Source organism: Ceratotherium simum, chromosome 26, assembly GCF_057802395.1.
Source record: "Ceratotherium simum simum isolate JZ-2026a chromosome 26, ASM5780239v1, whole genome shotgun sequence".
NCBI lineage: Eukaryota > Metazoa > Chordata > Mammalia > Perissodactyla > Rhinocerotidae > Ceratotherium > Ceratotherium simum.
The window spans coordinates 1,612,772-1,625,427 of NC_141925.1; the positions used below are offsets into that span (position 1 = coordinate 1,612,772).

General features: G+C 51.7%; 1 protein-coding gene across 2 annotated transcripts in view; it reads left to right on the plus strand.

Moving 5' to 3' along the window:
- CRAMP1 (cramped chromatin regulator 1) overlaps positions 1–12,566 on the plus strand; it is a 68,990-nt gene extending 56,424 nt beyond the window's left edge. For both annotated transcript variants that reach the window (XM_004438198.3, XM_087449367.1), the window contains exons 14-21: positions 94–175; positions 1,103–1,207; positions 1,429–1,607; positions 2,323–2,391; positions 2,975–3,206; positions 4,110–4,274; positions 5,462–5,607; positions 8,626–12,566. In XM_004438198.3, coding sequence (XP_004438255.1) covers positions 94–175; positions 1,103–1,207; positions 1,429–1,607; positions 2,323–2,391; positions 2,975–3,206; positions 4,110–4,274; positions 5,462–5,607; positions 8,626–8,790 — 1,143 coding nt within the window. In that variant the 3' untranslated portion in view covers positions 8,791–12,566. The remainder of the gene's footprint in view (positions 1–93; positions 176–1,102; positions 1,208–1,428; positions 1,608–2,322; positions 2,392–2,974; positions 3,207–4,109; positions 4,275–5,461; positions 5,608–8,625) is intronic.
- Positions 12,567–12,656: the final 90 nt, after the last annotated feature.

Consider the following 12,656-nt stretch of genomic DNA (forward strand, 5'->3'; position numbering starts at 1 on the left):
GAATCTTCCTTTACAACCCAGTGCTCTTTTCCTGAGTGGTTTTTGGTGTTGGAGTCTTTTCATCCCCTGATTGTTGGCATTTTCCCTCCACAGAGAACACTGCTTCCTAGACCTTCTGAAAGCCAGGCCCATAATGTCTGCTCCTTCTCCATCTTGTCGAATTCTTCCGTAACTGGTAAGCACTCGAGTAGCTTTTCACTCCTTACCTGCTTGTGGCCTTGTCTTTGAGAATGGCAGGTGGTGGCTGTCATGGCTCTTTGAGTGACATTTCAAGCATCACTTTGTCCGTTCTATCAACAAACACTGGCGTGGCCCCTGTGCTGGGCCAGGGCTGAGGGCGGGTGGGCGTGGACCTCTGACAGGTGGGGCGAAGGCAGCTTCCTTCACAGGTGGGCTCGGACAGCTGTGTTTTGGATGCTTTGCTCAGGTCCATTTAGGAGAGCATCTGTGATGTCTTGTCAGGCGTTTTACAGGATAGATGTGATTTTGGGATACACAACTCATGCTTTCATAGGTCTGTAAGTTCGGTGGGCACCCTGGCTCTTTGAAGTGAATTTTCTTATATGGTGAGAATTGTTTAGTGAAACACATGCTCCGTGACCTATCATTTAAATCAGTCTTGATTTTCCCATTTCAGATTTACTTACTGCGAGACCCATACAGCTGTTGATTGCTTTTTCTCATGCCTACTTTTCAACGGCAGAAAACCTAGTAGGAAAGAGCCAAACTGCAGAGACAGAATCTTGATCCAAGATCTGATGCTCTGACTGCCTCAGAGGAGCCTGTAGCTCAGCTCGGGTGCACATCACCCTTAATGGGCCATTCCCACAGGATGACAGTGGTGACTGCAGCCTATCAGCAGCCCCAGGAGGGGCGCGGTGGTGCTGCGGTCATGGATACCAGAGCTTTCTCCTCTTCAGAGGCCTGTTTGACCTCTGACTTCCCCATGTTAGCAAGTGTTTGGGATGTTCAGTGGTATCTGACTTGGCTCAGCTTCCGTGATCCCAACTGTGGCTATAAAGGAAACCTGAAGCCCCCATTGTGTGGTAAGAGGGCAGGGCGAACAGGGTTCATGCGTCTACTTCTGTTCTTGTCCTTCCAGGGAGAGGCTCATTCCGGCCCATCCAGTCCTCCCTGACCAAAGCAGCTCTGTCTCGGCCAATCGTGCCCAAGGTCCTTCCACCACAGGCCGCAGGCCACCTGGCCAGTAAGTTTCTGTGACTAGCATGGTGACAGACACCATGTAAGGATTCGGAGTGACGTTTCTGTTGTCTGTTTTTCCAAGCCATGGTGTCTCATTATCCTTTAGAGAGAACGTGAAAGCCTTTCCCCGTGCGTTGAGATGAGGCGTGAAGGAGAGGCTGTTCCCAGGAGCCCTCTGGGGCGTGCTTCACAATGTCAGCAGAGCTAATGTCGTTTCTGTTGCAGGTGCTATCGACTTAGCAGCTAAGAGTGCTGGCATCATCCCCGGGAGCCCCCTCCCTGTCCTGGACGCCGAGGGCTTGTCTGGCATCTCTCCACTGTCTTCAGACGAGGTGACAGCTGCCGTCTCGGGTCAGGACTCCACCGGAACCCACCCAAATGGAGACCCCCTCCCCGCTGTGGGGGTGAGTGTGTTTAGAAGGGCTTCCTGAATTACCACCAGCTTCTGGGATAGGTCGGTCAGTCTCCAGCGGGGGGAGCCAAGGCCCCGGGGCTGAGGTCCTGCTGGACTCCAATTCTGCCTCAGGAGGAGACAGGCCCTCATGGGCCGGAGGAGAGTCACTGACTCAGGAGGGCTGTGGTGAGAGTAAGTGCCATGTGGCCCAGAGGGAAGAGTCACAGAGGGAGGCAGAGCGGGGACAGGTTTGCTGTGTGACACTGGAGAATCCAGAACTAAGTAGAGCGTGGAAGTCTCTCAGTCAGCAGGTGTAGCTCTGTCTGAGAAGCAGCTTTAATCAGGTCGGCTGACAGCACACCCGGTGGCTCCCTGGCCAGCAGTCCTCTCCACTCTCTCATGGCCGGTTTGTTTCTCTGGCTCCTCACTCAGCCTGGCCTGAGGATGGCACGGTCGGCCCTTTGCCAGCACCTGCGCTGGCTCTGAGCTGACAAGCAGTCTGAAGTGCAGGGCTCAGTGGCCCGTGCTCTGAAAGCACTGAGGTTTCTTGTCCTGGCAGGGAGAGGTTTATAGCCTAGACCACGATGATTTCCTGGGTCTCTGCCTGTTAGGAGTTCAGTGGGGTGCAGCAGCTCTTTTCTCGGGAGCTTAGTGGCTGGCAAATGCTTGGGTGGAGTTCTGGATGCTGTGTGTAGCACTCATTGGCATTCCCGGTGTTCTTGTAGGGCACGAGTGACCCGTTCATCAGTGTCCCCTCAAGGCCTGAGCAGGAGCCAGTGACGGACCATTTCCAGGTATAGTGTGCTGTTGGCTGCTGAGCAGAGTAGCTGCCCCAGGACCCCCTCCAGTGCTGAGTATCCCCCGTCACAGTCCTGTTGGTGGGCCTTGAATGTGGCAGGACCACAGATAGCCCTTGACGCCCAGCGACTCTGTCCTTCTCCCCACCTTGCCTAGATGGACGACCACGCGTCTCCCATCTCAGGCCTCCGTCCTCCCGTCTGCAAGGCTGGCTGATTCAGACACAGTTCTGGAAGGACTGAGTTTTCTGGGCCAAGGGGGAGGAGGTTATCAGCTGGTAGCGCTCCCTGGCACTCACCCTCTGCCGGGTGTTACCACCTGTCCTGCCGGCGCTGGAAGCAGGTGCAGGCTGCCTCAGCCTGGCATTCCAGCTCTGCCATCCCCGGAGCAGTTTCGGGAGAAGTAAATTCCCCAAGTGTGTTTCTTACTGGGAAGGATGAGGTGTCCCGCTGGTGCCATCACCTCTCTGTTGACTTGCCCATCACTTGGTCACTGCCTTGTGGGGCTGAGGCTGACTTTTTATTCCTTTGTACGGATTGATGGATCTGTTGCATCTGAATAATACCTGTTTCCCACCAGGGTTCGCCTGTTCTCTCCTTATCTGAGCTGTCAAAGGCTCCTCTTCACAATGGGCTCTCCACACCTCTGCCCTCGTCAGAGGGCTCTAGCACCCGGCTCTCTCCACCTAACGTCTCTGCTCTGCTGGACATCTCCCTGCCCGGCCCGCCTGAGGACGTGCTCTCACAGGGAGAACCTGCCACGCAGATCAGTGACTCCATCATTGAGATCGCCATCAGCTCTGGCCAGTATGGTAGGGAACAGGATGCCCCTGCACACCCTTCCTGGAATCAATTCCCCATCAGGAGGGGGCGATCCAGGCTTGCCCTCGGGGGCCTTGACCTCCCACCTAAATATTTGCCAGGCTTGCTGGAATGTTCCCGTTCAGCTCTCATTGTTGTGTATTGAGTGTCTGCTATCCACATGGCACTGCCCAGCCTTGGCAGGGGCAGTGCAGGTGGATGAGGTGGGACAGGGCCTGTGGCTGTCCATGGTCCAGGGCCTGTCCATGGTCTGCTGGGGCTGCTCCTGGCCTTGGGAGACAGACAGTGGGCCCACGGGGCCTCTCCAGCCCCGGGATCAGATGGGGCATTTTCCTCGTTGGTTCTGCTCCTGGGTGGATGCCTGTGGGTTTTGCAGCTTCTTGGAGAGGGTTGGACTGGTACCCGTGGGGTGTTGGCTCCACCAGCTCTCGGGGACCGCGCTGTGGCAGCAGTGGCATGGGTGGTGCTCGCTGGTGTGATTCAGGCCGTGGGTTCAGACAGAGCTGAGTTCACAGTCTGGCAGCATGTGGCTGTGTGCAGGTCACTGACTTGTTTGAGCCTTACTTTCCTTAGCGGTGACCTGGGACTGGCATGCCCCTCACAGGGCTGTTGTAAGCAGCCGTGAGGGGGTTAGGTGAGGCTCAGCACAGGACCCGGCTCCATCAGTGGTGGCTGTGGTCATGGCTGTTCCCCAAGATGGGCATGTCCCTGCTGGGGACATCCCCTCTGCAGACCAGCATCGTTCACCTGCTGTGGAGGACCCAGCAGAGTCCTAGGTCTCCCAAGTTCAGTGGTGCACAGCCATGCCAGCCCTGCCTTCTGTATGGCCGGTTGGGGAAGTGGGGTGCTGTTCACCCCACATGGCATCTCTGACTTAGGGTTTTCGTTGACAGGTGAAGGAGTCCCTCTTTCTCCAGCAAAACTGAACGGCAGTGACAGTTCCAAGAGTCTTCCCTCCCCGTCCAGCAGCCCCCAGCCAGACTGGATCGCCTCCCCCACCCACGACCCCCAGTGGTGCCCCAGTGACCCCACAGACTCGTCACTCAGCAGCTTGTTTGGTGAGTGTCTGGAGGACACCTGCTTCTTCGTCTCAGACGAGCAGGGGATGGGCAGGGCTCCATACCATCACTTTCAGTGGGGTGGGCTGGAGTCTGGATTCTTCGTGCTCCAGGCCTGGCAGAACTCTTGCTAGGACTGTTTGCTTGCTTTTTCAGGGTTTATTTTTTTCTGCATCACTTACATGTGGAAAAAAGCCCAGATCTCTAGTGTGCAGCCCCTGCACCCACCTCCCCGCACAGCCCCCCACGTCCACCTCCTGACACAGCCCTTTCTGCCCGCCTGCCCACACAGCCCCCCGCACCCACTCCCTGCACAGCCCCCTGTGCCCTCACCAGTCTGCCCAGGTGTCCTGGCCCAACCCCATTAGGGCCTGCTGCTGGGGACAGGGTAGAAGGAATTGGCTGTTTGCTCTCTTAGCTTCCCTCTTTCTGTTCTCAGTCAAGTATTCTGCGGTGGATGTTCTCACCATCCTATGGTGTGGTGACTGCAGATTGGAGCATTCACAGGATGTGTTCATCCTCACTGGGCCCCAGGTGTTTGTGTGGCGGGAAGGGGATGTTAGGGAAGGACATAGGGTTGGTAGGCCTCCATTTCCTGTGTAGGAGGAGCTCCTGGGGCACATCTGGGATCCATGTGCTCTGCATTTTTAGAGAGTAGCCAGGGCGTGCACATGGTCATCGGGACTGGCAGCCCCAGAGAGGGGTGTGCTATACACATGACGAACCCAGTTCGCCTCGTGTATTGGTGCCGCACTTGACAGCCCAGAATGATCAGGGACTCTGGTCTGGGTGGTGCGGGGGACCCAGCACCCGATGGGTGTTTCCTGTTGTGAAAGTCACATAGAAGAGTGCAGACGTCTGCAAAGTCAAATACAAATCATGAGAAATTGGAAACCGTCTTATGTGGAGGTGAGGGGGGCGGTGAGCAGACAGTGGAACACTGCAGGGTGCCTGGAAGAATCTGGCAAACTTACATGTTCCGCATGGGGCCCTCTGCAAGGCTCACCACAGGAGAAAAGCCAGGTGTCGCTCACCAGGAGAAAAGGACTCCATCTGAAGCACCATGCACAGGTGTGCAGTGGATGCCTAGAGGGGGCCTGGTGTGGCCACCCCAGCCCTCAGGATCCTCCCCTTGGACTGGTCCAGACCAAACCGGTCTCAGAGCTTTTTCCTCCTTCTCTTGGCAGCGAGCTTCATCTCCCCAGAGAAGAGTCGGAAGATGCTGCCAACTCCCATCGGGACCAACAGTGGCACCTCCCTGCTGGGCCCCAGCTTGCTGGATGGAAACTCGCGAGACTCATTTGTTTCCAGGTCCCTGGCTGATGTTGCAGAGGTAAGCGCACGACCTTGCACCTGAACTTGACCTTGTACCTGAAGTGGACTGCCCGCCCACTTCCAGAGGTTGCCAGATTTCTCTGGCAGACATGTTTGGTTATTAAGAACCGCTTGTCAAGACTTAAACATCAGGAAATAGCATGTACAGATCCAGTTCTCTGACTTCTCCTGAGAAGGGAAGCCCTGTTGGCACTAGGCCAGCATTTGTTCCCACGTGGCGGCAAATGACAGACTAAGTAACAGCTGAACCCTAAAGGCATCAGAACCGAGGAAGCCTTGATGTCGGGGTTGACCAGAGGGCTCTGCAGGCAGCCAGAGCATGGTTTGGATCTCATTCTGTGCTTTACCAGCTGCGTGACCTCGGAAAATACCACTGCTTTGCACTGCCTTGCTGTCCTGATCTGCTGGTGCCGTTTGTGGAGGAATAAATGGTGGTTGTAGGTGGTTGTGTTATCAGTGCTACCACCTGACAGTAGGGGACCTTTGAGCAGCATCTCCCTGTGTCTTCGCTTGTTGCTGCTGCCCAGCTGAGCTGGGGAACTGCGTTCTGCAGAAGGGCACAGATGCCCCCATGGGTCGCTCCCACGGTTGGGATGATAACAGTAGGAGTTGCATCATGGCAGACCCTTGACGTGGAGGCGAGACTCAGTTCGTGACCCTCATCTTTTGACCGGAATGTAGTGTTCCTCTTTTCTTTGGCCAGGCTGTCTGCTCATGTAGCCACCCAAGCCTCCATCCCACCTGTGAGCGGTGTCTGTGGCACGTGCGGTTTGCATGGATGAGTGCTTGTTGGGGGGCTGAAGCTTGGTACATTTAACTGTAATGCAAGGCACAAAGGGACAGGTTCTGTAGGAGAGATTCATACAGAGGACATGCTTAAAAGGGAGAGAATTCTAAAGCTCGAGTGCCCCTTGGCTGGGCTCAGTTCTTCTGTTCAAGTCCTGGAGCAGCGTTTCCAGATACCGGCTCCCAGGGTGTCGAGGTGTCAGTGAGCGTCCCTCGAGGCTTTCATAGTCAGATTCTTGAGGGAAACCTGGATCAAACAAAGCTCCCACAGCTGTTTCCCGCAGACTCCTCAGCTTCTTGGTATGCTAATGTGCATCTTGAGACCGGAGGAACTTATGGGAAAGCTTTGGAGAATTCTGAGCTGAGCCATAACATGACTGGAAATTTCACCCACATATAAACACACACAGGATAGAATAGTAAATCCCCCTCCCCTCAGTGTACCCGTTTGGCCACAGAACCCTTGTTCAGAGAACACCTTGTGGCTCTAATGTCCTCGCAAGGAGCTGCTCGCTCTCCCCTCCTGTGTTTGTGTGGACGCTGTTGCACTTGGCTCCTGTAGAGGTGGGCTCTGTGAAAACTTTCTGAGAAAACATGCCGAGACCCCGCTACTCAGAGGGTGGCCCAGAGACCAGCTATAGCAACACCTTGGAGTTGTTGGAAATACAGACTTGGGCCCCCCAGGCCTGCCAAATCAGAATCTGCATCTTTAACAAGGTCTCTGGGCGGCGTATCGCATATGCAGGCGAGGAGCACACAACAGAGACGGTTGCTGTCCATGAACTACTATGTCCACAGCAGTAGCTTAAACACATTTACCTGTGGAATTAGCAAGTGGTTAGGGAAAGGATCTGACCAAGAACTTTCTACACTTAAAAACATGAGTGTGTTTCTGAGAAAGTCTTTATTATCTTGAAGTACAGTCTGAAACGTGTGGCTGAAATGATCTGGTGTTGGATTTGAACAGAAGTGATGGAAGTGAGGAGTGGGTAGCAGAGGTGGGACTAGATTGGCCACAGATTGATACTGATGAAGCTGGTGACAGATATGTGGGGGGAAGACGGTTACTATTTGCCCTACTTTTTTTTTTTTTTTTTTTTGCTGAGGAAGATTTGCCCTGAGCTAACATCCGTTGCCAATCTTCCTCTTTTTTTGCTTGAGGAAGATTAGCCCTGAGCTAACTAACACCTGTGCCAATCTTCCTCTATTTTGTATGTGGGTCACCGCCACACCACCGGCAAGTGGTATAGGTCCGCGCCCGGGATCTGAACCTGCGAACCTGGACTGCCAAAGCAGAGCATGCTGAACCCAACCACTACGCCACAGGGCCAGCCTCTGCTCTACTTGTTGAAAACAAATTTCAGTTTGTTTGAAATTTCTCATAATAAAAACTTTAAAATTCAGTTCATGCCGTAGGTCTACTCAGAATTTTCCAAAGGCTTCTCATTTGTTCATATATCATGCAGTTCATTAACAAATATTTATTGAGAGTCTACTATGTGCCAGGCATGGCTACAGGCACTGAGTAAACGAAACAAAGGCCCCATCTTCATGAGGCTTCCACTCCAGCAACGTAGACAGACAATAAACCCTGAAGACTATAAATTCCATGTATTTGTCTGCAGAATAAAACCCTAGTACCTGCAGCCCTACTGTACACAGTCCAGTCTCTCTGTCCTCGTCTTCCACTCTTTGCCTTACTCACTGTCACAGCCGCCAGCTTTCTTGTCTCTTGAATAGCCGAGGCCTGTTCCTACCTCAGGGCCTTTGCACTTACTGTTTCTTCTGAGGGGAATGTGCTCCCGACCCCCATGGCAAACTCTATTGCCCTTCTCTACTTCCGTCTCCTTCAGGCCCTCCCACAGTCTCTGTATTCCTCTATGTGCCATTTGCCTCTTTGTTTATTGACTGTGTTCCCCATAAGTCTCATGTGGTGGGAACCACCACTCTGATCCCAGCAACCAGCTGTGCCAGGCTCACAGTAGGCTGTTGTGCACGCTTGTCAAAAGAGAGTGTTCAAAACCACAGAGGTGATTCTGAAATTCTCTCCAGAGTCCTGGGCCACTGTTATACATGGCCAGTCAATGGGAGATTCTACTCTTCACTATAGAGAGACACCAGGTTCATTTGCCTTCCACTGAAGTCCACCCGTAGTCCCCAATCACTTCCAGTCCAAATGACGGGCCAGCTGCCAGCTGACATGGTCTTCCCTGTGTCTTCCGTCCTGCAGGTCGTGGATTCCCAGCTGGTGTGCATGATGAACGAAAACAGCATTGATTACATATCTCGGTTTAACGATTTGGCCCAAGAGCTGTCCATCACCGAGCCCGGCCGCCGAGAGGTTCTATTTGATGGTGGTGGAAGTGGGCCCCCTGTTGGCGACCTATCCCAGTGACTGCACCTTGTGGCGGGGGCATCCTGGAGGCTGCAGAGGAGGGCCTGCAGGGCTGGTAGTCCTCAACTGTGGTAGCTGTAGCCCTCTTCAGACTAGAGAAAACATAAGTCAAGCCCAGGACCCCCGGAAGACGGTCTGAATGGAGGCACCTCTGCACCCCAGAATGCACAACATGCAGGCAGCCGTGTCCCAATGGGCAGAGGACAGTGGTGGCCCAGGAGATGAGGATGAGTTCTTTGAAAGGGCTAACGTCAGACATTGCTGTGGCATCGGAGCAGTTCCCTGCCACTTTTGGGGTCTCACGTTAGGATCTGCATAGCAACCACATTTCCACCCATGCTCCTGCCTTGGTTGTTGTGTTGGACATTCCAGTGGGTTTTCTTTCCGAAAGAAAGGGGGTATGTCTTGGCCTAGTTGTTTTGTCCTGGGGAGTTGTGATCTCCTGGTCCCTGTCCCAGCCCTGCTGGGAGGCTCCAGGCCACTGCTGCTTTCTTTCTGCCAAACCACACTTTGGTTGCTTTCTCTGCAGAGTGATGATGGGGGAGGACAGCTGGGCATGGCCTGGGCTCTGCCTGGTGGTGTCTGCACCCTGAGACAGCGGACACTTCAGAGGACACTCTGATAACAGGACAACAGAGGGTCCAAAGGCAGTGTAACCAGTGCCATCACCCCAGAATTACTGATCCTTGCCTAGTGCTTCCCCCATCTAGAGGTTTGTTCTGACTGACTTAACAGGAAGGGGAAAAGAATCACGTCTTATGCAGGTTGTGTGGACTTCTAGAAAAAATCCCGCTAAGCATGTTGGAAATTGTTTTTCTTGTGTTTTAAGAATTAGGAGACATTGAAGAGGAAGAACAGAGTTTAGTTGGTTTCTTTCCTGTGTCCATCTGCAGGTTTCTTCTCGGTGATCTAAGATGTTATTTCTATCGGGATGCTCCTTAAGCACTCATTTAACTACAGATAAAACTCTCCTAATGAGTTCTTGAAGTTCTAATGTGTTAGTGTTTGGCATCTGAGACCAATGGCCTCTGCAGGGAAGGTTCCCTCTTGTTCAGAGTCCCCTCTTCCTGTCCTCGGCGTTGGTGCAGAGTACGCCCCAGGGCGTCCACATAATCCCGTGCATCTGCTTTTGCCCCATGGTCTCCTGTTTCTCCTCTTCCCGTTCCGGGAATCCAGGCAAGGGTCACACATCCGGTGCAGTCAGAGTGCGCTAAAACCATGTCCCTCTGGTGTGCCCCTTGAGCCTCCTTGGGTGACCAGTTGTCACCACTGCAGATGGTCCGATGTCCAGTCTTTCCCCAGAATAGAGCTAATGAGACTTCTTTGCCTTCTCAGCCTTGGGAAGCTCAACACACAGTCACCATCCAGCCACATCCAGCCTGCTGCCTCACCCTCCACCCCACCACCAGGACCCATGTGGCTTCTGTAACTCACTTGAGCTGACCACGTTCTCTTGCTCACCTCTCTGATGGTGGCGGAGAGGCAGCCCTCAAGGCCAGTCCCAGCCCTCTGCACAGGCTTCTCTCTCTGTCCACATTGAAGAGCTGAGCCAGTGTGAACAGGGGGAGAAAAGGTCTTTTTTGTGAGTAAGCAGAGCGGACGCTCTTGATCCCGTCGTCTCACCAGCCGGTTGCAGCCAGTCTGGGCTGCAGACATGGCCGTTCGCTCTGAGCCCTGGGGGACGCAGGACAGTGGGCTTCAGGCACTAGCATCCTTCCTGTGTCTCGAGTGTTTCTCAGAGCTCTCGCCTGAGGTGCTTCCCTCTTTCAGATCTGGTTCTGGGCACAAACGTCACTAACAAAAGCCTGTGTGGGCAGCTCCTCTGGGCTCTTAAGAAAAGTCCCAAAGCTCTGGAGATACGAAAGAAAGGGACATGGTGCCACTTTCTTAAGAGATATGGACAGCATTGTTTGAACCAGAGTATTTTTAAACTAGTTTGTGTTTTGTGATCAATATATCAGCTTCCTGAAATTAGCGCTTTATTGAGCTGAACAAGATCAGTAGATCTCTCTGGGCATCTCACTTTGTTAGGTCTACAGTAGGTGAGGACACCAGGCCGAGTTTAGGCCACTACTAGCTTTCTGGGACCAGAGCTGCCAAGTAACATTATAGCATTGATGCTGGGAGCAGTGCCCAATGGCAGTGTGCACTGTGCCAGAGACAGTAGGGGTCCTGAGCTGCTTACTCATCAGGGGACAACCCGAGGCAGTCTAGTGGGTAGGCTGGCACTATTACCCAGTGACATCTGAAAGGAGGAAAACTCTGGAGATTCAGATCAGCTTTTGTAGGCTATTTAGCAGCACCTTCCACTTGGGTCTCGGGCATAGACTCCATTTAGGAGCAGCTGACTGTGGCCAGTGTCATTCAGTGGGGAGGTGAGTTAGGGAGGAGGGTGGACTAACTCTTCTTATCTGTAATAAAGCTGACATGATTCCAGAAAATTGTGTTGCTTCTCAAGCAACCAGACAGGTATAGGCATTTGCTTGCCATATTAAGGGAAAATGGTGTCATTTGTAGCATTAAAATGCTGGATGCATTTTCTCCCAGCCTAAATGAATAGATACCTATAAAAAGAAGCAACTGTTCAAGGCTGGGATTTTCAAAAGACCGAAGCAGAGAAGCCTCCCACTTCCTGCGTCTTCCTCTGCTTCCCAACGAAAGCTGTGATAGTCTCAGGAGGCACCTGTGGCTTCCTTTGTGCATTTGAGCATGTTGTGATTAAGACCAGATCAGTTTCTCAGAAAAATCTTTCCCTAGTCACTCTAATGTTGTCTGGGATCTTTTTGCTGATTCATCTTTTCTAGAGATTATCTCTGGTCTCAAGAGAGTTGGCATTTTGGCCTTGCTTGTTTATTGTGAGTATCCAGTGTGGAGCATTCCATTCTCTAGAAGACAGAGAGGTAAATTGAAGTTCATGATTCCACATAAGGTTCCTGATAACATGTATCTCATCTCTCGGTATCTTCTAGGTGCAGGGTACTTGCTCAGGGAGTGGGGATATTTGGAAACATTTCATTGGTTGATCTGCTTGCTTTCCCACATCTCCAGGTTCTTAGCATCAGAATAGTATTCTTTATCATTGTGTACTGTGGCCTCATTACTGGTGGGTGTCCTTTTCAGTTTAATAGCATCTTTAGCTAAATCACACCATTGAATCCAAAGTTGTTGTGCAAAGAAAAGTTATGGAATCAAAGACACTGGAAACAAGGGGAGGAGGAAAACAGCAGTTGCTTTTTTTATTTTAAGACATTGAGATTAGATGCATTTGTGAGGAAAAAGGGCACTTTGTCTTAAGGAAAAAAAGAAAAAAAAAAGGAAAGAAACCCACAGCAAACCTTTCCTGATCCCACAGTAATTTGTAAGTCATGTTAAGTAAGTTAAGTCTTGGAAGCACTACAGCAGCCTGTACCCTTTGCTCTGTAACAGGATAACTGGCTCTAGAGCTTATGGGCAGCAGAACTTATTGCTGTTTCTTTTAATAATCGTTAAGCCATATCATCTAAGGTTTTCGGCTTGTTTGAGATGTGAATTTGTTTTATAGATTATAAATATACATATACAGTATATGTATAAAGCAGAATGCCTGTCCTTCCTGATTATTTTTTGTACCATATTGTAAATTATATTATTTATTCTTTACCAATTTTGGGAATAAAAGGTGTTTTGGTTATTTAATATAATAAACAAAAGCTGTTAAACTTCTTATGTTTAAATTTCCAGTTCAACTTGTAAATCTGTTTTTATTATTGTGCATAAATACATACTAATACTTGATCTAATAATTGTCGTTTCTGCCTTTTTTTTAAAAGTGTGCACTTGAAAAACAGCTCAAGTGGCCCTCATTTGGTGAGATCTCAGAGGAACAG